The sequence below is a fragment of the Mya arenaria genome, chromosome 1 (assembly GCF_026914265.1).
Source record: "Mya arenaria isolate MELC-2E11 chromosome 1, ASM2691426v1".
Lineage (NCBI taxonomy): Eukaryota > Metazoa > Mollusca > Bivalvia > Myida > Myidae > Mya > Mya arenaria.
Genome location: NC_069122.1, coordinates 15,772,619 through 15,797,877, shown reverse-complemented (window position 1 = coordinate 15,797,877; position 25,259 = coordinate 15,772,619). Strand labels below are relative to the sequence as shown.

At 34.7% G+C, this 25,259-nt stretch overlaps 1 protein-coding gene across 10 annotated transcripts; it reads right to left on the bottom strand.

The window, feature by feature from the left end:
* Positions 1 to 1,509: 1,509 nt before the first annotated feature.
* LOC128219555 (uncharacterized) lies at positions 1,510 to 19,217 on the bottom strand. Of its 10 annotated transcripts, none has more exons than XM_052927410.1 (11): positions 19,152 to 19,195; positions 17,931 to 17,996; positions 16,939 to 17,069; positions 15,399 to 15,856; positions 14,732 to 14,896; positions 13,891 to 14,578; positions 7,439 to 9,555; positions 5,162 to 5,432; positions 3,147 to 4,036; positions 2,725 to 2,861; positions 1,510 to 2,183 (listed from the first exon to the last, which is right to left on the bottom strand). In XM_052927410.1, the coding sequence occupies exons 4-6, from the start codon at positions 15,843 to 15,845 to the stop codon at positions 14,171 to 14,173; spliced, it is 1,020 nt and encodes a 339-aa protein (XP_052783370.1). In that variant the 5' UTR covers positions 15,846 to 15,856; positions 16,939 to 17,069; positions 17,931 to 17,996; positions 19,152 to 19,195; the 3' UTR covers positions 1,510 to 2,183; positions 2,725 to 2,861; positions 3,147 to 4,036; positions 5,162 to 5,432; positions 7,439 to 9,555; positions 13,891 to 14,170. The 10 variants fall into 10 exon arrangements, with proteins under 10 accessions (XP_052783370.1, XP_052783862.1, XP_052783773.1 ...); XM_052927902.1 differs by having other exon boundaries at positions 1,510 to 2,029; XM_052927813.1 differs by having other exon boundaries at positions 2,725 to 2,787.
* Between the last annotated feature and the right edge of the window lie 6,042 nt (positions 19,218 to 25,259).

Below are 25,259 nucleotides of genomic sequence, written 5' to 3'. Positions count from 1 at the left end.
TGGCTTGACCCCGCCGTGACGCCATCAAGACTTAAATTGTGTTTAAATGCCATAAGTGATATTGAATATATGTGACAGCAATTCGCAGTCAAATCCAGACATTGGAAGATTTTGAAGAAACAGAGTGACATACAAGAGATCCGGGTGCGATACCCTAGCTCTTTGCGAAGAGACCTCTTGGTTCTCTAACGTGCTCGGTGTAAAGCACCGATACACGGGGTACACCTTTCCAGGGTTGAACCAGTACTGAGTACACCACTTTTCCAAGCACAACCCTTTAAATACCGAGCGCCAGGCAAGGGAGCTACTTGTACCAACCTTTAACGTCTTTCGGTATGACGCGCCCCGGGATCGAACCCATGACCTCCTTCCCCGTAGGCGGACGCCTTAACCACTGTAGGATCTGTACGTAACCAACCACTTATATATGCTAACACGATAACCCGTCAGCCAATCAAATAGGAGGAATTTCAGTTAAGATACTTCCAGTTTGAGTTTACCCACAAGACAAACTTGTGGTGGGGTCGGTTGAATTTTCGGAAAGCAAAATAACCGGAAAACTCGTGAATGTTTATAAGTATATACAATGGAGTATGTGAAAGGGATTGGTGCGGCTGGGGTTCATAATATATTGTGTTGGAGGGGTGTATAACATGTAACATATACCAACATAGTAACATTCTTACACAGTGGTGCTGATATTGTCAGAACTTTGGCCGGGAAGAGGTTTGGGGGTTACCTGTGGGTAGGGAATGACCTTATCATAAAAGAAACCATGCTTTTGCACGCTAGTGTTTCTGATAATACCAGCAAAATCTAGTGGTATTAACATTACATGATAAATACAATACACCCTCTATGTAACAACTTCCAAAGATTTTTCCTATCAAGCTAGATTAAGTTTAACATGTTTATCAAGTACACAGCAATGTACCATGCTGTAGTTCCCATGTATATAATGCAACTTACAATTTTGCTATTTAAATGTATATGATAATTTCTTTGAAGTTATACTCTTGAAAGAACTAACCATTTTACAGTGGTATGTCAAGCAGAGAAACCGTGCGCGTGTTGACTGGCCGTACAGCCGGGAAAACTAGTTGATGTTATCACTGTGTTCAGTGCTCAAACCCATCTTACTTGTATGTAATTGTATGCATGAATATACTGAGGAAAGGCTTCTGTAAATACTTGTTCCGATATTTTTACCTATGTTTTCTTGTATACCCGACTTTAAATAAAAATTATTGTATCTTGTATATTAGTGAAAAAATGAAAGTAAATTTAATTGATTTCAAGTGATATTTACGCAAAAGAGATTCATAGACTTGTATACATACAATATATGTAAGTCTTAGTTCAGTAAATGTCAATTAAATTATCAATGATTCAATTCTTAGTTTGTTTCTCACATTGCAGTTCAAATATCAACAACTCACATAGTTTAAACTTTTATTATAAATAGACATTACGATCCAGTTCCGGGTCGCTAGCCCCCCCCCCCTTTAATTATCGAAGTTAATTTTTCATATCAATATGTTCTGGGACAACTCCCGGACAATGAGATATGGTGGCCATATTCAGGGTCAATGTCGTGGTAACCTTAAAATCACCTTCAGCTGAAAATCGGTTTCAGATCAAAACATATAAACGCTTAGGCCTAGATACTTCAAACTTGGTAAAGCTACCTCAAACATGACCAGTACCCTAACTATTGTTTTGTCAGTTGGTCAAGTTCAATGTCGTGGTTCCTAAAGCTGAAAATCCGATTTCATACAATAACTGATGAATGCTTATTTCCATGTACCTCAAACTTGGTATGGTGATTTAATGCATACGCTTCCTTTAAGTCATGTTTTCAAAAGCATTCACGACGTATTTGATGCTTTGGATCAAAATAAGTTTTGTATTGTCACTTGCATACAAGTCGGCACATTACTAAAGTGCCGTGTAAGTTTTAGTTCATTACGATAGTTGACCACGTGCTGCTTATCTGCAGTCAGTTGGCGAAAACGGACTCTTTTCTATTCTGAAATGTCAAAAAGACACAAAAATGCTTCAGAATTTCATCAATAGTCCGCAAACAATCGACCTCAACAATTTATTGCCCAGAAGGTTCCATCACTCTGCATGATAATGACAGTGACAAAGGAAATCGGCCAGAAAATCAACATCCGCAAAATCTGTAAAATGAGCAACATTCAACGATAATTAAATCGATTTCTGTGGTGAATGACAAACTCACATGGACAACACAAATTAATGATCTCTTTGCCGGTGCAGTTCTTAACTACTAACATTTTATTCTCTAAAATCAAAATGGATTAAATCCATTAAACGCGTGGCGATATTTTGTCAACACTCGTGATCTGAACCATAACCTGTGTAGTATGTGATTTGCGGAATAATTTGTTTATCATTAGAAATTGTTTGGTGGCTGATCCGTGTTAATGCAATTTTAAAATATGTGTATGTTTTGAATTGATATTGTCGTATTTAATTGCAATTACTTTGACTATAAATGTAATGAAAAAATGAACAGTTTTGAGAACTATTTTTGGGGCACATTCAAATAATTGTACCTAGATTGCCGATGTCAACAAGGAAAAAAACAATTGTCCCCCTTTTTAAAAGGTACTTGTTAATTTAAGGTAGTGTTTCGTGTTTTAATGAACAAAGAAACAAGATAAATACACTAGTAGGTTAGTGCCTTTTATAGCTCACCCGATAAATTTCTCCGCATTGCCAGATCAACTTCCTCCATCCATGGCACCAACCTAGTAGTCCCTATACACGTAGTAAGTTCTTTGATGGCTATTTTTTCAGTTGTGATATAAATACATAATTGCATGTTTATGTTACTGAAATATTCGATAGACCATATTCAGTCAATATTCAATGTTATAAAAGTATCGTTATATTAGACAGTATATTTGGTTGGTCTTGAATATGATAAATACTTTGTACCCCATCAGTTCGGGAAACATATCGTATCCCATTGTATAAAACCACGAAAGTGGATTTTCCTTGTATAACAGCTCATTAAGTATCAATTGAATTATTCATGGTTTATAAGCAAATATATGGTGAGTTCAGCTTTAAATCATTTTTTGATGCAAACTTAATTATAAGTAGCGTTTACTTACCGTACAATTGCACATCAGGGGCATCATTCCTCCCGCGATGATGCATTAGTAGATTTTGTTAACTTTACAGTGGCGCATCATGGAAATCACTGGCTTCTCGATGGTACATTAGTAGCTTTCGCGTTTTTTACCGTGGCACTTCTGTGGCATAACTTCCGTTGCGATGGTGCATTAGTAGATTTCGCTTTGTTTATAGTAGCGTATCGGGGGGATCACTTCCATCTCGATTGTCCATAGTAGCTTTCGCTTTTTTAACCGTGGCACTTCGGTGGCATCACTTTCTTTGCAATGGTGTTTTAGAAGCTTTCGCTAAGTTTACAGAAACGTATCGGGGCCATCACTTCATTCTCGATGGAGCATTGGTATATTTTGTGTATTTTACCGTGGCACTTCGGTTGCATCACTTCCTTTGCCATGATGCATTAGTAGCTTCCGCGATGGCCTATCGGGGACATCACTAACTTCACGATGGTGCATTAGTAGCTTATCTTTCAATGCATTCTGAGGGCGGAGAATAAATTCACGTAATATCATGCTTTAGATTGTAGTTTCGGACACGCCATCGATCGGATGGCGGAAAATAGTTAACTCCTTAATATGGGCTAACGTCGACCCGATGGCATGGGAAAACTGGGTATCATGGCATCTGCCAGAATATGGGCTAACGTTGACCCGATGGCATGGAAAAACTGGGTATCATGACATCTGCCAGAATATGGGCTAACGTTGACCTGATGGCATGGAAAAACTTGGTATCATGGCATCTGATAGAATCTGGCTGAAAACTGTCATTCCAGTACCTAAATTCAGCCGTATTGCATCCTCCATATTATTTAACATGGACTCAAGATGATCATGCAATAGAAGCCAGGTTTTTTCGCGAGACATACCTAATTTAATGAAAATCAAATTAGTGTTAACTTTTATAAGTCTTTGGTGTAATAATGAAGTATGTCATTAATGTAAAATGTTGTAAGTCAATAGCGTAAAATGAAGTATGTCATAAGTGTAAAACGAAGCAAGTAATTTGTGAAGAATGCAGTAATTATTGGTGTAAAATGCATTAGGCCATTAGTGAAAAATGCAGTAGACCATTAGTGAAAAATACAGTAGACCATTATGTAAAATGTAGTTGGTCATTGCTCTAAACTGTAGTAGGTCTTTGATGATAAATACGGTAGGTCATAAGCGTAAAATGTAGTAGGTAAATGCTGTTAAATTTTGTAGGTAATTTGTATGAAAAGTAGTAGGTAATAGGTTTAAAATGAAGAATGTTTAAGGTGTAAAATGTACAAAGTCATAAGTGTAAAATGTACTAAGACGTAAGTGTGAAATGCAGTAGGTCATTGGTGTAAAATGTACTAAGTCATAAGTGTGAAATGTAGTAGGTCATAGGTGTAAAATGTACAAAGTCATAAGTGTGAAATGTAGTAGGTCATAGGTGTAAAATGTACAAAGTCATAAGTGTGAAATGTAGTAGGTCATAGGTGTAAAATGTACAAAGTCATAAGTGTGAATTATAGTAGGTCATTAGTGTAAAATGTACAAAGTCATAAGTGCGAAATGTAGTAGGTCATAGGTGTAAAATGTACAAAATCATAAGTGTGAATTATAGTAGGTCATTAGTGTAAAATGCAGAATGTTTTCAGTGTGAAATGTACTAAGTCATAAGTGTGAAATGAAGTATGTCATAAGTGTGAAACTGTTAGGTCATAGGTGTAAAATGTACAAAATCATAAGTGTGAAATGTAGTAGATCATAGGTGTGAAATGTACAAAGTCATAAGTGTGAAATGTAGTAGGTAATAAGTGTGAAATGTAGTAGGTCATTGGAGTAAAATGTACAAAGTCATAAGTGTGAAATATAGTAGGTCATAAGAATGAAATGTAGTAGGTCATAGGTGTAAAATGTACAAAGTCATAAGTATGAAATGTAGTAGGTCATAGGTGTCAAATGTACAAAGTCTTAAGTGTGAAATGTAGTAGGTCATAAGTGTGAAATGTAGTAAGTCATACCTGAATACTCCTGCTGACATGGTCACATTTCTTAATGTAACGTTTGTTGTATATATGGGTGATGCCGGCTGTAGAGTCTGGAGGACAGGCTGGTTTTCCATATCAACCTCCAGCTGCCTCGCGTCCTCCTCAGGCTCTATACTACAGCGGTCTAACTTACAGTTCACAGAATGTCCCAACCGTATCATCATACTAACGAGGCGTCCGAAACTCCTGGTAACATGATCATGTTAACCAAATCAACATCAGTTAGGGTTGAAAGTGGCCCATTCTGAAATGCCATGTAAGCATGTACTATTAAAGTAACAACCAAAAAAACATGACATACGTTCGTTAGTCATTCGCGGTAATGACAAGATAAAATTGTAATATAGAACTAGGGATGATGCTCCTCCTTTCGGGAAGCATTTGCATCATTCAAAATCTCGGTCGTTCAGTACACTGTATTTTTATATGTACTTTATTAAAAAGTATGTATTATAATATCGCTTACAAGTGGCTTGTTGAAAGCTACTTAGAACAAAGGGAATTTTAACTTGGCGGAGTTTAACTTTAGGGTCCATGACCAGGGCTATCTCATTCTTGTGAACACATTTATCATATTTTATTAAAGTAGCCATTAAACTTCTTTTTCTAGTTTAACTTTTTTCTTCCACTCAGTTTGTATTGACAATCGCCACCTTAGTGGCTTTAGTGCTTTGATAATTTAACCGGTTTCATTTCTGCCAATATTTTTCAAATTGCCCGAGTGGCCTGCATCTTAATGACAATATATATATATATATATATATATATATATATATATATATATATATATATATATATATATATATATATATATATATATATATATTGTCATATACATATTAAATGTTTTTTCTTCAATTTTCAATTTGTCAATGAAGTTTAAATACACATTTTTTTAAACATGATTTACAGTCTTTGCCGATATGATGATATTTTAGAATCTATGGTCAGTTACTTTTACTCGACAGTTTAATGCTGATAATAATCTTAAAACAGTAATTTGTGAAAATTACCATGCGTTTTTTTTAAATTCCTTTCGATGGTCAAATATCTGAGTCGTAAAATATTACCACTTTACACGATGTAACGGTCTAGTAAGAATGTAATTTAATCAAAATGTAGCTTTTCAGCGACAGTGCAATTGTACTTAGAATAAATTATATAGTAAACAGTTTGATTACAATAACAGCATTGGATGTTCAACACGTATGACCAATATTCCTTCTTAGTAATGTGTTTGGTGTGTTAATTTACGTATATGTATTGCCTAAGAAACGTAATCAAATCGTTCGACGTCAGTAATTAGTCAGAATATCGTCAAAATCATCGGTTCGACAATGGCTTTTGCAAATGTTGCACCGTCCCATTCATGCACTACCCCTTTTATAGTCATAGATTAATTTCCCTCTGTTACTCGACAATATTATGCAAGATACTAGACCCTTACATCAAAATAACATCGGCCAAACACATATCCGGTATTGATCATATCAGTTACATATCAGTTAAAGATCGTTTGTTCAACTGCAAATACTAAGAACCCAAAGCTGTCGGTCCAACTTTATTTTGATGCTGTTAAACTGATGTTATTAACTGATGTTGTTAACCGATGTTGTACCGATCAAGGCGGAGCGATATCGAACAGACATTAAGCGACCCGGTGTAGGCCCGGTATTATTAGTGTCACTATTCAATATCGGTCGAATGTCTATAAGGTATGCCTGTCCAATTTCATTTTGATTGTCGGGATGATCTTGCTAACCAAAGTGGAGCCGATGTTGCAAAATCAATGCGAACCCATGTCAATCCGATTTTTTCACCGATGTATTATGCTTAAATATACCACCATGGGCTATATCGATACCACCAATTTTAGTTCGGACATATTTCGATCAAGTATATCGGTCCGAAGTCATTAGATGTCAGGTTTATGTTGTTTACCAATGTTCCACCGATGTCAAGCCAAAAGCGACATCAATTAGATGTTGGGCAATTGTCGTTAAAGTACATCGGTTTGAAAATTCCAAGATAAAACGTTAGAAACGACTTTATTTAATGTCGGCCTGATGTTCTTAACCGATGTAGAACCGATGACAGGTTTGTGATCTGGTTCAGTTTAATGCTCTGCTTGACTTTTGTATCTTTTAACATAAGATAACTGAATAGAAGGGTTGGGAATAAACTTTTATTCCACTTCTACACGTTTTCTCTTGAAATTTCTGAAATTATTTCAAACTCTACAGCACTTACCAGATTTGAATTGAGTGAATCGTCGCTTTGTTCTAGTAATGCCGCCATCAGCTGTGGTGCTCTTTTTTCTGTTCTAAAGCTGACCTTCAGCTTTTGAAGATTGTGCAAAAGTAGATTTACGTCAGAGGAAGAAAGTCCATATAAGGAGAGTTGGTTGAGGTGATCGAGATGTCGAATATGCTCAAGGTTGAATTGTGTATCATTTGTTGGATTTTTACTCCATGTTAAGGCTAGTCTTTTAACATTCTTAAGTTTAGAAAAGATGTCATCGGCATAACATTCCCAACCTAAGTTGCACAACGAGAGTTCTTTCAAACTTTTTAAATCCGAGGACAGAAGTGAATATATCAGTTTATTTGCTGGTGTGTAGTTACTAAATAATATTGTGCATTCTAATAATCCAGTACAATTCAACTGGTTTATATATTCATGAGGAACCGTTTCTAAAACAACAAATTTGAGATTCTTGCAAGTCTCCAAATCTAAAAGAGTTGAATCTTTCTTTGATTGAAACACAGAAAAGTGGTCTCGTTCTCCACGTATAAATAATGACACAATGTTCGATTTTGTCTCACCTTTCTCCAAGCACATTTTCAACTTTGACATTCGTTTTCTGTTAGACTGATGCAACATAAATCTGGGATATGTGTCCTTTGATCAAGGACGACATGTTGCAGGCAGAACTCTGCCAAGGTGTTCTCTGTCCTCTCCGCCTCCTCGTAGCCTCGCAGTATCATGTCTTGGAATATAACTGCCTTCTCGTTCGAATAATCTTCTCTTTCACAGTGTGCGGTAAATAGCCCATTTAATGTCTTCGAAAACACTTCAGCAGCAGTTATATTCAGACTGCATAAAAACAGAAATAGCTGAGACAAGCTGATTGCATCTTCTTTTGTCTTAAATGCATACACTTTTTGAATGTGTTGACAAAGTTTGGGCAAATCTGATCCACTTTTCGCTAAGTAGAATGCTGACAGGTACTCTTGAAGCGTTTTATGTAAAAAGTGATACGACACTGATCTTTCACCTATTTCTTTACTGCAGGACAAGATTCCAAAATCAAGAGACTGTTGTTTGTACTCATTCTCTAACTGACCCTCTGTAATACTAAAAACAATGAATTCATCCTCATTTTCAGAAAACAGTTTATTGAAAGCTAATTTACTCAAAGACTCAAGAAATTCCTTTGGAAGTTTGTTGTCCAGTATGTTTTTTCTTGTCGTTCATTTCGCACCACCTTTCTTCTATTATTTTCTCGTAAACATCAGACACTGACATGTATGCCTTTAGCTGGTATCTATACCAAAGCCAAACAATGTGAACAAGCACGATTGGAACCTCGCTGAAATGCCACAAACCTTTCATTTTCAAGTATTCAACGCAAGTATATGCACGTGTTTCTACTTGATCTTTCTCTAACTCCACAAGTATTCTTCGAATGAGCTCCTCAGGTGAATAAACGCCCTCCAACTGTACATGGTTGCCAATCTTTGAGCGGCTTACTTTCAGCTACGCTAGTCTGTAAGGTCGCATTGTTATCAATGTTGTGGAATTCATCCAACTTGTTTCAACATGAGGAATTCGTTCATCACGCTTACATCTGCTAAATGTTTCCACTCGTCTAAGCCATCTAGCAGAAGAAGGCTACATTCTGTTTTCAAAATCTCTGCTAAGAATTCTTTTGACTCTTTATCGTCTGAATTAATCCGTTCAATCAAACACCATATCTTTGATTTTGCATTGATCTTCAACTTCTCGAAGCCTTATGTAAAACAAGAACTCGAACTGGCTTAACAGGTCGTCTATCTTTGTCGCATCATATTTGTCCGGCTTCAGTTTGCACCAGTCATCGACAATCTTTTTGCAAAGCGAGGACTTTCCTAAGCCCGATTCGCCCTCCACGGACACTGATTTAGCCATCGTGCCATCGTCGCTCAAAAACATCTTATTAATTTCTGATATCTTTGTATCTTTTATTTTACCGCCTTTTTTATTCCTGATTTTCAAAATCAGTTTCGGCTTCTCATAAATGTCTTCTACAGCTGCATCGATATCCACTAGGACGTTCATTCTGATAGAATTTTCTTTGTAATGGTTGAGCAACTGTTTCTGTAAATCTGGAAAATAATTATGGCATTGTGGCCACATCCCTATTTTTCAAAAGAATACGTTAATAATCGAATATCTAATAAGGACAAGAACTTGCGGAAACATCGTTTGGGTGGGATATTAAACATTACATGGTTTGTGTTATGATCTGATGCCCTTTCGCAATGCACAGTAAACAATAAATTAAGGTCAAAATTCTTTGTTTCCAGTAACATCTCCAAAAAATAGGTTGGTAGGCATAAGTGTTTTTCTTGTTTTTTTTAGATATGAATCTATACCAGACCGACCTATATAACTATAATTGTAGAAAAAAGGTCAACTATTCTCTCAAAAAACGCACATTATTTAACAAAAATAATCCACACGGCAAAACAAAGTGTAATGTCGGGAGGGAAAAAATAGGGTCGGTCGGTATTATAAAAAATAAAAACGCCTTACCAAATGCCTTAAAATTGAGATCTAACATGTGTGTAAGGATTGAATGAAGTAAAACATTATTGCTGTGATGCAAAATTTGCTTAGAAATCGATATTGAGCATCATTGTGAGCTTGACCTATATAATTACAGCACAGCTGTATGTGCAACACTCCTCCAAATAGATATTTTAATTTATATTCAAAATAATATTGCTGATTCACTGTTTCTTTTTCATAAAATATTGTAACCTAGACTTTTCAGGTAAAGCACAACATGTACTCAACATATATTTTCACGCAACTAACAAAGTTCTTGGAAGTTAAATTGAATCTGCTATTTATAGCTAAAATTACTGGAAGAAACACAAAGTTTTGCTGTCATATCAATAGTGTGCAACTTTGACCTTCAAGTGTGACCTTGATATAAAACAAATAAGAGCAGGAAGTATTTATACGTAAAGAAATTATTCAATATCAAAGAAACCTTGTAAAATACTTTAATAATAATAAGTGCTCGAACGTTATCCAAGACGCACGCTTTCCCTGGTACCATACAATTCTGTGAAAGTTAAGGATTTGCTAATAGAGTTTTACAAGTTACGGCTTAGAAAAAAATAATGGTATGTACTTTATTTCGAAAAACATTGACTTCCAAGTGCAAGTTTGAGATGTCCTCGGTGTTCTTCAGTTATGTAAAGCTATAACAATTGTTCATTTGCAGACAAAAATAAAATAAAAAGGCTTGAACACAAAGCAATTACGAGAGCTTGACAACCAAGAATGAGTGACACGTCTTCTCAACGTGTTTTGTTAATTTGTGAAATTGAATCATTTTAATAGTAAGGTCAAGCTGACACACAAAGTAATTGATTGTTGGGATAAAAGTGAGGTTGTGCACACAAACTGGTTTAAACCCCCAGTAAATTTACATTTTACTGACCGTTCCAAGGCGGTACCTAATAATCCTTGATAAACAGACCTATTTTGTATATATAGTATGTATGCAATGTGCTGCTTGTGGAGTTTTGTGCTGTTCTTCCATCTTTCTTGTTTGGTATTTTTTGTTTTTATGTTCTATGTCTTTGGCGTTTACCCAGTGCCATTTAACCGGGGTTATGTTTGAACTTTTGGTACTGAGCTTGTTTCTGTAGTTTTTCGCATAAATAATGCTATATCATATTGAGGTACATTCACTTCCTAGTTTGACCTTGATCTTAGAGATAGGCTCACGAAAAACAACCCATTTTCTCATACCGTTGTTCATTTCCGTTATTCCGAGGAAGGGTGCATGGAAACAGAATGCTGATTAGTTCATTTAACCATTAAAATGATTGATAAGTAAATGTTTAGAAAGTGTATTTATAGCGAAGTTCAGTGAAACGGCACCTCTCACAAAACATAGATATATATTTTATAGTAACAATCTCCACTTTGAGTTTGCAATCCCGGATTTCTCAAACTCGTGTACCCTTTAATTACAATGCAGCCGAATACTGGTTTATGTTTTCGATAGGAGGCTTTACGTTTGAAAAGCGGTGGGAATAATCAAAAAATAGATTATATATAAGCATACGAAAACATCAGTGTATGTCAAGAAGAGCAAATGCTCCGGCACTGGAAGTGAAATTATGTAAATCCAAACAAAACGCGTTTTATAGCGACTTTTTTTCTATTTTTATTTTTGATAAAGCTCGAACCGTTAAAAGCTATTTTTCTGGGATGAATTACCTTAATTCCATGTAGTTCATTGCATTTTAGTGTTTTTACCAAAAAATCAAAACCAACAATGTTAATTTTAACAATTAAACGGTTTTAAATGGAACATTTCTTCTTTTCAGAGAAAAAAATATACATGTTTCGGTAGTGTTGGGTAAGCACCTATTTTATCCCGCAGGAGAAACAAAAAAAAAAGCTTGTTGCTCTTCTTGATAATAACTGAATGTTTTGCTAATATAACGTTTATCTTTTACTTTTGAAACATCGCTCGCGTCAAAAGCGGGAGAATATAAACACGGGCGAGTAAAAACGTATTTTTGTGCATAATAATAAAACAGCAAGACGCGTGAAACCGACATTTGCGTGTCAATATGACTAGTATCAAAACACATTTTGCAAACAAAAAAACCGTTATCATATCTTAGTAAAGTCTTCTACCGAAAATATACGCCAACATGTTCTACTGCATCGTAATTAAAGGGTACTTGAGTTTTCGGAAACACAATGTGGAGGTCGTTTAGTATAGAATAAAAATCCCATAAATTGTCACAGTAAACTACAATCATTCTCCAAAAACCAAAACAAAACATATATACGTTGATAGTGTTCAAATGGAGTTTGGGGCATTTGAAGTCAGATTTTCATTTACACGAACATCTTTGTGTTTAAAAAGATTAATATTTATCATAACGACTACTTAAGATTATCTGACCTATGCAGTGTTACAAGGGCATTATGGTTACGACAGGGTGTATCTATCGCTTTTAAAAGACAGCTTAAATACATCTTTTAAAGCTTTTGCATATAAGACCACAGGCACGTTACAAATGCCTCTGATTACACCATGTCGGAGCAATTTCCGATTGACCTTTGAGTCCACCAATTCAGCATATGAATGACAATCTTCCCAAACTGCAGTAAACTTATGTGAAAAATAAAAATTGGAATACAATTGAGTAAATAACAATTCAGGTATGATATTAACTATTGGACACACGTACGGGCGGACAGTGTGTATGACTCTCAAATGCATCCATTCGGTCACGCGTAAAATTCTGATGATTTGCTATGCTGTGAACGTTGATATTAAATGTTTGTGTGTTAGATTGTTATTATAGGTCAAATTTCACATTCAAATACTACAATCAATATGGTACGCGTTGTCATTGACAGTCTGAGTGTCGGTGAAATTCAAATCATATTTCAGTGACATTCTATGTTTATTTGACCACCTACAGTTTGCGATTTATCGTAACGTTTCTGTTTTTTCTAGTTTTAATAATGTCAAATTTTAATACCAATAAATGTATGGTATGTAAATATACTTTGGTTTAAACATAAACTAGTTCATAACAACATATAATTAATCAAATTGGGCATATCCTTTAGTAAATACTATGACATAAGGCTTTTCTGGCGACCGAGTCGCGTTTCGTTGGGGCTTAAAATACACCACTGAACGAGAAACCAAAACAAACAACATATAAACACAACTGTTAAAACACAACAAACAGTCTATTTAAAAATAACTTTTTAATTAAGGACGCCAAATGGTGGACTTGTTGCCTTCAAGAGTACCCATTTAGTGGCATTGTGGATATTTGGAATATTTAAGACCACTTGGGTCATAACCAAATACTTATTATTGAATACTGAGTTTCTAAATCTTTTCTGTGAATATGGTACTGAGAACAGATTTTTCTTTATATTTGTTTATCATTTTCTTTGTTGCCATGTGCTCCTGATTGAGTTTTACTTACTGAGTAATAAATATATTCACATGGCCATTTTGCGGTCGACAAACGTGTTCATTGGACATATATCAATAGCACTTCAATGGCTTCGTACACTCTTAAAGGGACTCGCTCATGTTTTTGGACCAATATTTAGTTTTTCACGATTATGCATTATGCATGTGAAAACACTTATATTATTTGTTTACTCTTTGATACTGAAATTGCAGAAAAGCACACAATTAAAGTATATAAAAAAAACTAGTTTAAGCGGGGAGCTTACATAAAATGAGGGATATTTTAAGCTTTAAGCCTTTTGATGAAAACCGTTACTAACTCGTGAACTTAATATAATATATAAGCATATTTAACCATTTGTTAAAGGGTCCCAGCGATCAGTATGTTAGTTTATTAAAATTGCATTTAACAAAACATGAGCGAAGTCCATTAACGGAACGCCAGTTTGAAGAGTCTTACCTGACTTTGCCTTTGTTAATTTAGACTCTCTTTCAGCTTCCCGTTCATTCATGAGGTTTTGTTTTGTATTGCCAATCATATTCATCAGTTCGTGTATCCCCCCATTGCTGTTTCTAGTATTTCCTTTCTTCCATCCGCAGTTTTATCTTCAATATGTCTTGTTATGTTCTCAGAGGTTTTCACCAGTTCACATTTTCCGACCATTGTCATTTCAAGTAGTTCATCCCTTCCCCCCGCAACTGAATCTTCAAGTGTTTGTTTTCCTCTATATGTCGTTTTATCAACTTCCTGTCGTCCTTGTTTCTTCTAGTTCACGATAACCACGTAGAGTTGCTTCTTCGATTTCCAGTCTCTCGGACTGACCAGTGGCTGTCAGTTTAGGTATGCCCTCTTCGGTTGTCTCAATAATAATTTTCTTAGGATTGTCTATGCTAGAATCCAACTGCGCAAGAGCATTTTCAAACGTTGCCTTTATATCGTAAATGGCGCTCCCTCCTTGTTCCTCTAAACTGGACATCAAAATACCACCGAGTTTCTCAATGGCACCCTTTATCTCACTTCTATTTTCACTCCATTCGTCTTCTTCTGCAGAAGCAAGTTCCGTAATTTCTTGAACGCCTCTGATTGCAATATCCTCGATAATATATTTCAAAATGTCCGCGTTGGGCTCTGCGATTACGGTCTTTAACTGAAAGTAAAATTAATAAACATGCTCGCCACGCGTGAAACTATGTTCTTCTGATAACACTCGTGAAATTAAATTGATTTTACACTGAAATCAAAACATGTTTTGTTTATTGTATGCTTAATTTCGTACACCTTTTTGTAATTTTTCCTTTACCTCGTCCAGTTGTTTCCTCGCTTCCAGCACTTCTGGATCTCCGTCGAAACTTGGATCGTTAAGCACTGCATCCATGCTGTCTATGCACTCAACGGTGGCCTGGTCTGTCAGAGCACTTAAACATACGGCTGGCATATGCCGTATCTTGTTAACGTACTTCCGAGCCTTAGCATTGAATTAAGTTTGAAAATCTCCATATTACACGAACTGCTTACCTTCATCCCAGTAAGAAATTTTACATATAAATGTAAACGTGTCATGTGCGTACTATTAGCTTTCAAGGTAAAACAATGTTGATAGCCTGTGTAATTGGTACATATTGCATATGGTTTAAACAACATCTATTTCAATAAAACATAAAAAGAAACTCACAATTTACGCATATTAATCAAAGGTTTAACTGGGGTAATATTACCCGAAAAAAAGACAAGTGATCTATCCACAAAACAAATTATCACGTCAGAATCGAGAAGGAAAATCTGCAGCTTATACTATGACCCGCATCTGCGTTTGTGTGATACATTTTCTGATGAGGCATTTACAGGCTACATATCATATAGCGAAATATTAGGTTCATGTTTATAGGGAAAATATTTTTCATAATCAAATCAATCAAACTGTTCATGTTGTATAATATTGGGAATCTGATAATAAACAAATTACTTACCTCGTCAGATAGATTTTCAACTATGAGTGTGAACCGCCCGCAGTTATATATGAAGGCTCTCAATCCGTTGAAGTCAATTCCATCAAATGAAAATGTATCAACATACCCTGATGGCTGCATGAATAGCTTGGCAACAGCAAACGGAGAGTCTCGCCATGTGTCTGTCGAAGCATTTCTCCAGGAAGGTTTCTTTCTTTTGTGAATGGCATTGATTTCATTCCGAAGTTTTTCATTATATCGACAAAGTATTGGTATCCGATCCGATATATGACCATGGTCTGATGAACAAGTCTGCTCATTTGATGCTTTCTGAAGAAAGTATTTGTGCAGATGTTTAGCCTCTAACGTGACAGAAGGCAGGAGAGCTATCCTCGTAATGAAGACGGCCTTCCATTGCTTAATCCACTTTTGGAACTCTGAGCTGTCGAAAGCTATATTTGCCGCCATCTTTTATCAGCCTGATGTTGATATAAAACATAAATTAATATTAGTAATTCATAAAGTACACCTATCTATTAACATCTGCCGTAGCACTTGGGATGATTTTGTTTATTTAATCGTTAAAAAACATATCGTTCTTTATCTGTTCTATTATCTTTAAAATGATTGTTCATCAGTAGCTGATCATTACAACCACTGACATACACATATGTTATATGGTAATGTTAGGAAATGGGGTAAATTTGCATGCAAATATTATTTGTATTGATAGAGTTAAGAGTCTTCAAAAATAATGAAAATTCACCTAGGAGCTGTACCAACATGTAAACAAATCGTGTTAAATTCGAAATCTCGCCTTGCACAAAATGTCAAAGTGTTTGTCTGGCACAATTGGTCCAATCGGAATAAAGCTGTACATATTCAAACAATAACGGGTCTAATTGTGCATATCGTTTGGTCGTTTAGATTCTACTAGTGTAGGCTTTTTTGTCTTCAATGCTTCCGTATAACTTGCTTTTTGTTTTAAAATCATATATTAACATAATGTCAACATCGAATATCACGTTTTAATATCCAACAATCATGCTGGAATAATTTGCTCATTTTCGTTACTAACATTTAACATTTATGTGGTCTTCAAAGACAATATAAACATTTGTTGAAGGGTTCCAGCTGTCGATATCTTAGTTTTAACACACGAGGACTCTTACATAAGTTGGGATATTATCTAACCTTTAAGTCTTTTGTTGAAGAGCGTAACTGACACTTCTATTTAAAAGCGTGGACTTCAAAGACAATCTTTGAGCATATATAAACATTTGTTGATGGGTTCCAGCTGTTGATATCTTAGTTTCAACACACCTTATGATTTCTTCACACTTTATTTTGTTATAAAATAAAATGAAAATCGTAAAAAGTGCATTTTACAAACCATGAGCGAGTCCTTTGCACACATTTGAATTGTGGTAAGATGCATGGAAAACACTGTCACATTGGTGTGTCAATTATATAACATTGAAACAGAGTTACATAAGCATTCCAAAAATAAATAAAAATAATATAAGCTTCATTATACTAATAAGAGGCTTGGAAGTCTTACATGTCGTTACGCTTCCGCGTGAACACCGGCCAATGTAACTCGTATAAGGTTATTCTTCTGCAGATAATTATATTGAAGGATAGCCCAAAATGTGATCAGCATTTCCTGCATAAGTGGCACACAATGGGTTTCTGCAAAAAGTGATCAAAACAAAAAACGTATGATTTGTGTACAGGCAAAAATATTAGCCTTTATAAATGCTTTTTAAATAAAAGCCACTTCGGTTTACATGGTGCCAAAACATCGCTTATATTTTTATCTGTACAAAACCATACGTTCTGTTTGGTCTTATCAATTTAGTCAAATAAGTTTAAAATAATATTGCATACAATTAAATACAATTTTGTTCGCATCAGCCCATATTATGCCCCTTTGAGTAGGATGACTGGAAGCCATCAGCGCCTTAAAGATTTTTCTGATGTTTTCATACACTATGTGTCACTCGCAATAGTGCATGAGTTCAATGCAAAAGGATTACGGTATAACATGCACACAAAAATATCGATTACGTATACAATATTCGTACATATATAATGTACTATAAACAAGCGCTAATTTTATAGATAAAATGAACTGATTGTAATTCTGCCTGTACTCGGATATTTATTTATTACACTTGTTATTGAACGACCTGATAGGCCATTATAGGTCTTTATGTGTAATCGCATGCCATTTGGTATTATAGTTTTATGGAATCTTTAACACTTTGTCTATTTTCATGTTTATGCATTGTTCGATGTCTATTACATCTGAATAATATCAAGTTCTTTGCTGCAGTCTGATCAGTTTGCTTGTGTCAAGATGTCTCGGATGTTGGTACTTATCATTATATTGAAGGCACGGAAACCTCCGCTCACGAGTTAATTGTTGAAACAAATCTACAAATATAAATTGATTAAGATTTTAAAACCGAACTTTACCATGAATTATTAAAATGAAGTGATAAACATGTAGATGTTTACACTTTGTGCATTGTATCTACATTTACTTACATAGAGGGACATTCTTTTATAACGGCGTTTTCGGTAACTCATACACGGTCACAATGCAGGGCTTTTCTGAAAAAGACCCTAGACGTTTTGGGACAATTTGCGTCACGAAAATGCCTAAATTTTACAGTTGAAAAAACAAGCTGTCTAGTCTCCTGCCAATGATGAAATTATTTAATATTAGTTTCTTTTCCCTTTTAAAAGACTCAAAATGGCTGAAATATCAATCCTTGGGGTGTAAATATATATTGCAATAAATCATGACAGATAATATTTCATATTATTCTCTGAATGTGATGAAAATCGATGATTTCTGAATTCAATTATCCCTAAAACTTTACATCACATAATTAATAAGGATGTTGAAAATCAACCAGTTCAAGTAAAAATACTTTCATTAAAAATAAAAAGAAGAACAAAAACTCACTTTTGATTGGGATTTTCTCTAAAGATCGGGAATAATATCTTATATTTTGCTTTTAGAATGGGTCCGATAGTCGGACCCGTGGGTACAGAAAAAGCACTGCAGTGTGCCGATTAATTTTAGTGGTATGACATTTGAAAACAATACACCGTTTGAGTTCCTTCAAACTATGCCCTGCGGTTAATCATGGCACTCCTCTGCGGGTCAGTTGTTTTACATTGACAGGCAAGATATTCCGCGTTGGACTACTCTACCCCTTGCATCGACTAATTGTTTTCACAATCTATGTGTTTTAAAGTAATCAATCTTCAAAAACAATGAAAGTATTAGATTAATTGCAGAAAATTTCATCAATTGAAAACGTGTTATGTATATGATGCAAGTTCTTTTTTAAAAATAATAATAGTTAAATACATATGATAAGTCCGACATCCTTCCCCGTGTTCTACGAGGACCTTTATTTAGCCACTTTGACCTACATATTTACCTTTAAACCAACAGCAATACAATTCAAAACCAATGTTTATAGTGTATTGCATTACCTTAACTTGGAAATATTTCATCTGATAATTAGCATTTAGGGTTGCGTTCAACGAACAAGGTCTGCACTCGTTATGCTTACTAGAAAGATCAATATTCATTGATCTGAGATTCATTGATCTGATATATTATACTAAATGATAACAAACACAAGAAGGCAATGGAAATAAATTGAACACTTTTAACTCTTTCCGTTATTAAGAACTTGTGTTAAGCTACCAACACGGAATTCCTCTAACATATCTAAACAAAATACTAACATTTTAAAAAGGTATCCAAAATTAAACACTCCGATCGTTCACTGGCCGGCATAAAACATGAATTAGATACTTCAGTATAAATTTAATCGTAATTACTCAGCCATTTCCGGCAAGATCTGGTTTATATGTTACGTTATAATGCGAGCGTATTAAGGATACACGTCATTAAAGGCGCACACTATGGGTTAATTTAAATGCATTATTATGCTAAACTTATTTTACTCGAATGATCAAAGCCAAAAACGGATAAATTTGTGTACAGTTCAGTAAACATTAGCCTCTATAAATGTGTGTGATTTTAAAATCAATGCCTACGTGACCACAAATTTCCCAATTAAAAAACGCCTAAATATCACATTTGTTTCGCATTCATTTTGATAATTGAAGTCAAATAATTTAAACATGATAATGCATTAAAATTTAAAACATTTATTTGCATGAATCTGTATTGTGCGCCTTTAAATACACTAATCTATTTTGACCTCGTATAAATTTGGCACCACCATATCACATGGGACACTTCGCTACTTGACCATTTAGACCCTTCTCCTTGATATTTCAATCCCTGATTATGAAGTGATATCGATCTTTCACATTCACACTTTACTCATTAAGCACCTTTTACTCGTCAAATCAATCTTCATTTCCTTTAAGGGATGAACAGTTTATTTCTTCAAAACTTCTACTAAACAAAGCACTATTTAAAACATTTTGATGAATGACGTAGCCATCTCCTAGCTACATTTAGCTAGCATGCCAATTGTCGTTTACAGGAGGCCGCTACTATTGCTCAGATATTGTTATATTGACGCTCTTGTGTCTTACCTATTTACCCTTGTCTTGTCCTATTCTCTTGTGAATATGGAGAGTCTTCTAATGCTTTGTTCTATTCTCTAGTGAATATGGAGAGTCTTCTAATGCTTTGTCCTATTCTCTTGTGAATATGGAGAGTCTTCTAATGCTTTGTTCTATTCTCTAGTGAATATGGAGAGTCTTCTAATGCTTTGTCCTATTCTCTTGTGAATATGGAGAGTCTTCTAATGCTTTGTCCTATTCTCTTGTGAATATGGAGAGTCTTCTAATGCTTTGTCCTATTCTCTTGTGAATATGGAGAGTCTTCTAATGCTTTGTTCTATTCTCTAGTGAATATGGAGAGTATTTCAATGCTATGTCCAGTAATCTTGTGAATATGGAGAGTATCCTAAGGCCATGTTCTATCCTCTTGTGAATATGTAGATTGCCCGAAGGCTATGTCTTTCTCTCTTGTGAACATGTAGATTGTCCGAAGGCTATGTCCTATTTTCTTGTGAATATGTAGAGTGTCCTTAAGTTATGTCCTATTCCCCTGTGAATATGTGGAGTGTCCTAAGGCTATGTCCTATTCCCTTGTGAATATGGAGAGTGTTCTAAAGCTATGTCCTATTCTCCTGTGAATATGGAGAGTGTTCTAATGCTATGTCCTATTCTCTTGTGAATATGGAGAGTGTTCTAATGCTTTGTCGTTTTCTCATGTTGAGTGTCCTTAGTCTCCGTTTTATTCTCTTGTGAATTTGTAGAGTGGCCGAAGCCATGTCCTTATTTCTTGTGGATATCTAAAGCAACCAAAGGATATGTCCTATTCTCTTGTAAATATGAAGCGGGTGGCACAAGGGGCTGACCTATGCTCTTGTGGTTATATCGGGAGCGCACGGACCCTTTCCTATTCTTGATTGGAAATGTACAGCACGCTAGAAATAACACCTGCTTAGATTTAATTTAATCATACGAACATATATTGCAGACAGAAACAGGACAAGCACACAAACAACAACAACTCGAATAACTGTTTACATTTACATAAATCCATCTACATGTTGCAAAACGGATAGCATATTCAACATTATGAATATATATTTGTAAAAAACAAACAAAGTCAAATTATACATATTCTATTTTTTAAAATATTGATATTGTTTCCGTAGACTTGCTTCCGTTGGAAAGATACTCGACTCTATCCATGATTAGCTTAGGGACGTAAATTAATAGTATACTACTTCCAAACGACGTCTGGGTCGTCGAATACAAATCCTATTTACTTCTATTCTTGATTTTGAGAAGCGCAAATTTATTGTCACACTAGGGTAAAAAGATTTCCATAGCACGGAGACAGGATTTCCCTTCTGTGGCGTGCGTGAACGTCTTATCTGATTGATGTTTCTGGACTGCTATGCTCACGCCTACGTGCCTTTGGAAATCCCTGAAGGCTTTACAATGAATGAGATTTGTTGACACAGACTTGATTTTGATAGGTTTGCAATAATTGATAGAAATAAAATCCTTTTTACAGTAAAGAAAGTAATAACGTGTATAGACTATCACGATTAGATAAATGTTTTGTTAACCCTGAAATGTTTACTATTCGAAAGATTTAACACAAAAACATTTCCTGTTTTCAACAAATACGTTCATTTACTTAAGAGCTTATGTTTTAAGAAGTTAATGGCGTCGACATGATGCCATATAGCACGGAGAACATGGTATACTACATGTATTAAACATTTCTATTTGCTGTGTGAGAATATTTCATTTAGAATCAGCAAACGTATGTATTTTAATTTTCGTCGCGACCCTCCAGCCGGTATTATTACGACAATATATTGTAATGATTATGGCAAAATTAAAACGGTTGAAAAAAGCGATGTGTATGCGAACCTATATGTGATACACGATGAGATAAAAATTTACTTGCAAAATATAATGATATGTAAAAATATTTTAAATGTCACCTGCAGACTCGCTGTTACCGCACACACAACTTTCCTCGTGTTATCGTATATGTAACCCTTAACTTGTACACAATACACCTACCTGGATGTCGTAGTGCTCAAAAACAAGTCCGAACGTACACGAATCACTGCAATAAGTTATTTGCAACCTCTCTGGTATCGATGGTTTTATCAATACAATCACCATGACAGCGTATATTTTAACACCCAAACCGCCAGTCCAGAAACGTCTTGGATCATAAGCCACGTCAATTGTACATGAATAGTACCAACACAAGTGTAACAAGAAAGTCTCTCTGCCTGATAACCCGAAAAAGTAACCACATAGAGTCAAATTTTCAAATGTTTTATATGTTTCATTACCGCAAATGTTGATGATGGTCTTAGAAAGTATTCAATACGCAACTTAAGTCAATTTTAAGGACATGCATCAACGACCTCATTCACTGTATAGAACCGTTATTTATATCAAGTAATCTGATAAGATACTCAGTTCAATCAAATAAATATCAATATCAAATACCAGCCCTTGATAATAGTATATAACAACTTGAATAGCGACATACTGGCCGTCAGTATATATCCCACATGATATTTTTGCAAGATGATAATTAAATGAGTCACGCTAATATGTTACTGCAAATTATGAAAGTTGGTTTATTTTATAAACCTATCACTGTGATCGTTTTGCTGTTCTATCGTGGATTGCTATAATTGGTCTGGCTGTTTCTGTCCAATTGTTGTGTCTATATTGATTTATTTCTGTCGTTGTCCTGTTCTTTTCGTGATATTGTCACGTAACGTAGTTACGTATAAAACACTTTAAAGTGTCACGTAACGTATAAGTTACGTATAAAACACTTTAAAGTAATAACAGAAAATTTATATTTGATAATCATGATGAAATACTTGTTTTTTGTTCCAAATAAACTTTAAAGTCTACTATTGATTTTTTGTTATTACTTTAAAGCGTTTTATACGTAACTTATACGTTACGTGACTCTTTAAAGTGTTTTATACGTAAAGTGTTTTATACGTAACTACGTTGCGTGACAATATGTGGAGACCCCTAGGGCGAGATGGCAATCTCCCGAGTCCAAAGGTAAACTGGATCAAACGGAATTACAGTACCTAGAAGCTTATGTTAATCCATTAAATGCCTCAAACGTACAATTCATCAAGTAACAGGACAGCCAGTATCAAGTTGATTTGTTTATGTTTTCCTTTACTTGGTATCCTTATACTTGAAAGCTTTCGGCAAGATAACCTAGCTTCATCCAAAGATACGAAATGTTAAGTCGATGAATTATGTACCAATTACGCCGCGCTATCATTCATTGAATACAAATTAATAGCACTACATCCTAATTACTTCTTTTGATGATTTTGAAGAGAAGCGTAAATCAACTGTCTACTTAGGCAAATAGATCATTATATAGTGGAAACAGGAATAAATTCCCTCGTGTGGAATGCGTGAAAGTCTTATCTAATTAATGTTTCTTGCTATTTTTATTAGCTTTCTCTAAAAGTCATTACTCTCCTCACCCAACAGACTTTGGACACACCACTGGGATATACAAGGTGTGAAATTCTTTCGTACATGCTTGATTTTAACGACTATATGACATTTGTTAAGATTAATGAGAATTCACGGTAGATGCTTGTGTAAATATTTGTTATACCAGGGGCAATCGTACAAATGAACAATGTCACGATAAAATGAATAAAACAACACTTGTTTTTTCTGCGATCCCTGGGAGAGGGTCAACTTATTGATGGTTGGAGGATGAATAAGTGTGTGGTTAAGTACTCATTATCTAGTTTAAAGGGACTAGGAACCAGATGATACAATTGCAAGAAAAAGATAAAAACAAAAATGTCAATAACTTGTGTATAACGCATTGCATCTTACTAACTGGTTTATCACAACACTTAGGACACATTTATTTTAAGCAGTTTTTCGAAATATACTGGGCTTTTCTATTATGTTTATCCTTGTTTGTTTAAAAATAACGTCGGTATAATTATCTGTATTCATAAACATATATGTTTAAAACGGGGAAACTCAGATGAGACAGCAACCTGATTGTTGCGTTTATTCTTTAAATCATTTAAACTGATGTATTATCGGCCTCCTACTAAGTCGCATTGACAATTAAAGGCGTGTTTTGAGGAAATATTGTATTTGCCAATTTTTGGACTATCTGGTGTCTATTCCCTTTAAATCCCCAGTCAAAGTATCTTTGTCGTGTTCCCGGGATTTAAAGTGCATTAACAGTGATATCAATGAACCCTTTCAACCAATCTGAATCTGTTATTTCCATACGTAGGAAATAGTTTAAAGTGACACACTTATTCAAAATCAATATTTACACATGAATATCAAACATAAATTTTGAGTGATAAATATTCAACTACAAACTAAATAATGCATTATTGGAAAATATCAATAAAATTATTACTAATGACACGATTGTAACTGTGTTTTCAAAGCTGAAAACGCAAACATTAAATGTTTGAAATGTTTGGTGAATGCTAAAAGATTAATTGTGATCTACTAACGTCTCATAAAGTAGAAATACCGTGTTTTCTGCACATGTTTTTTAAATTCAACGCAGAATCATTCATAAAAAACATTGTTTTCGACATTTATTAATCCTTTTGGTAAATTAAAACAATTGTATTAAATATGGTAAATCTTATTTGGGACATAATATTTCTCTGAATCGATGGGTTTCTGGTAAGAATGGCGGCTTCACAAAGTATTACAGATTTTAGTCAAAGAATAACATGATATATCCATTTGATATTAAAGCTCTCAAAATTTGCGTACAAAAGACTCACACATAGATATACAAGTTTCGTTAATTAAGTTTATCACCTAGCATCCGTATCACTATCAATCATTTATGCTTCATTATGCGTATCATAATAATGTATTTAAAAGAAATTCGACCATTGAGATGACAATGATAATCAATTTGTTCTAAGTTTCATGAAAACAAACGAATACAGATATTGTGTACAGTTCTTGAATATCAAAATTGATAATAGAGGTAATAAACATGACGTATTTTACCAAATACATTAATGCATGCGTATAAACTATTTATTTATTTTTGGTTTTGAGTAGTAATTTAAATCTAGTTGAATGAAGTTGTCCTATGTTATTATAAATAATTTCATAATGGAAAATGCAATACAAATTATATTCATTTGTTATATTTCAACTAAAAACCAGACTGCCTAATTGTTTCGTATTTTTATATTGTCGAAGCCTAAAGTGTTTGAATCCGCTCAGGAGAAGAATTCTAAGGAACTTTGTAAACCAAATATTTCTTTT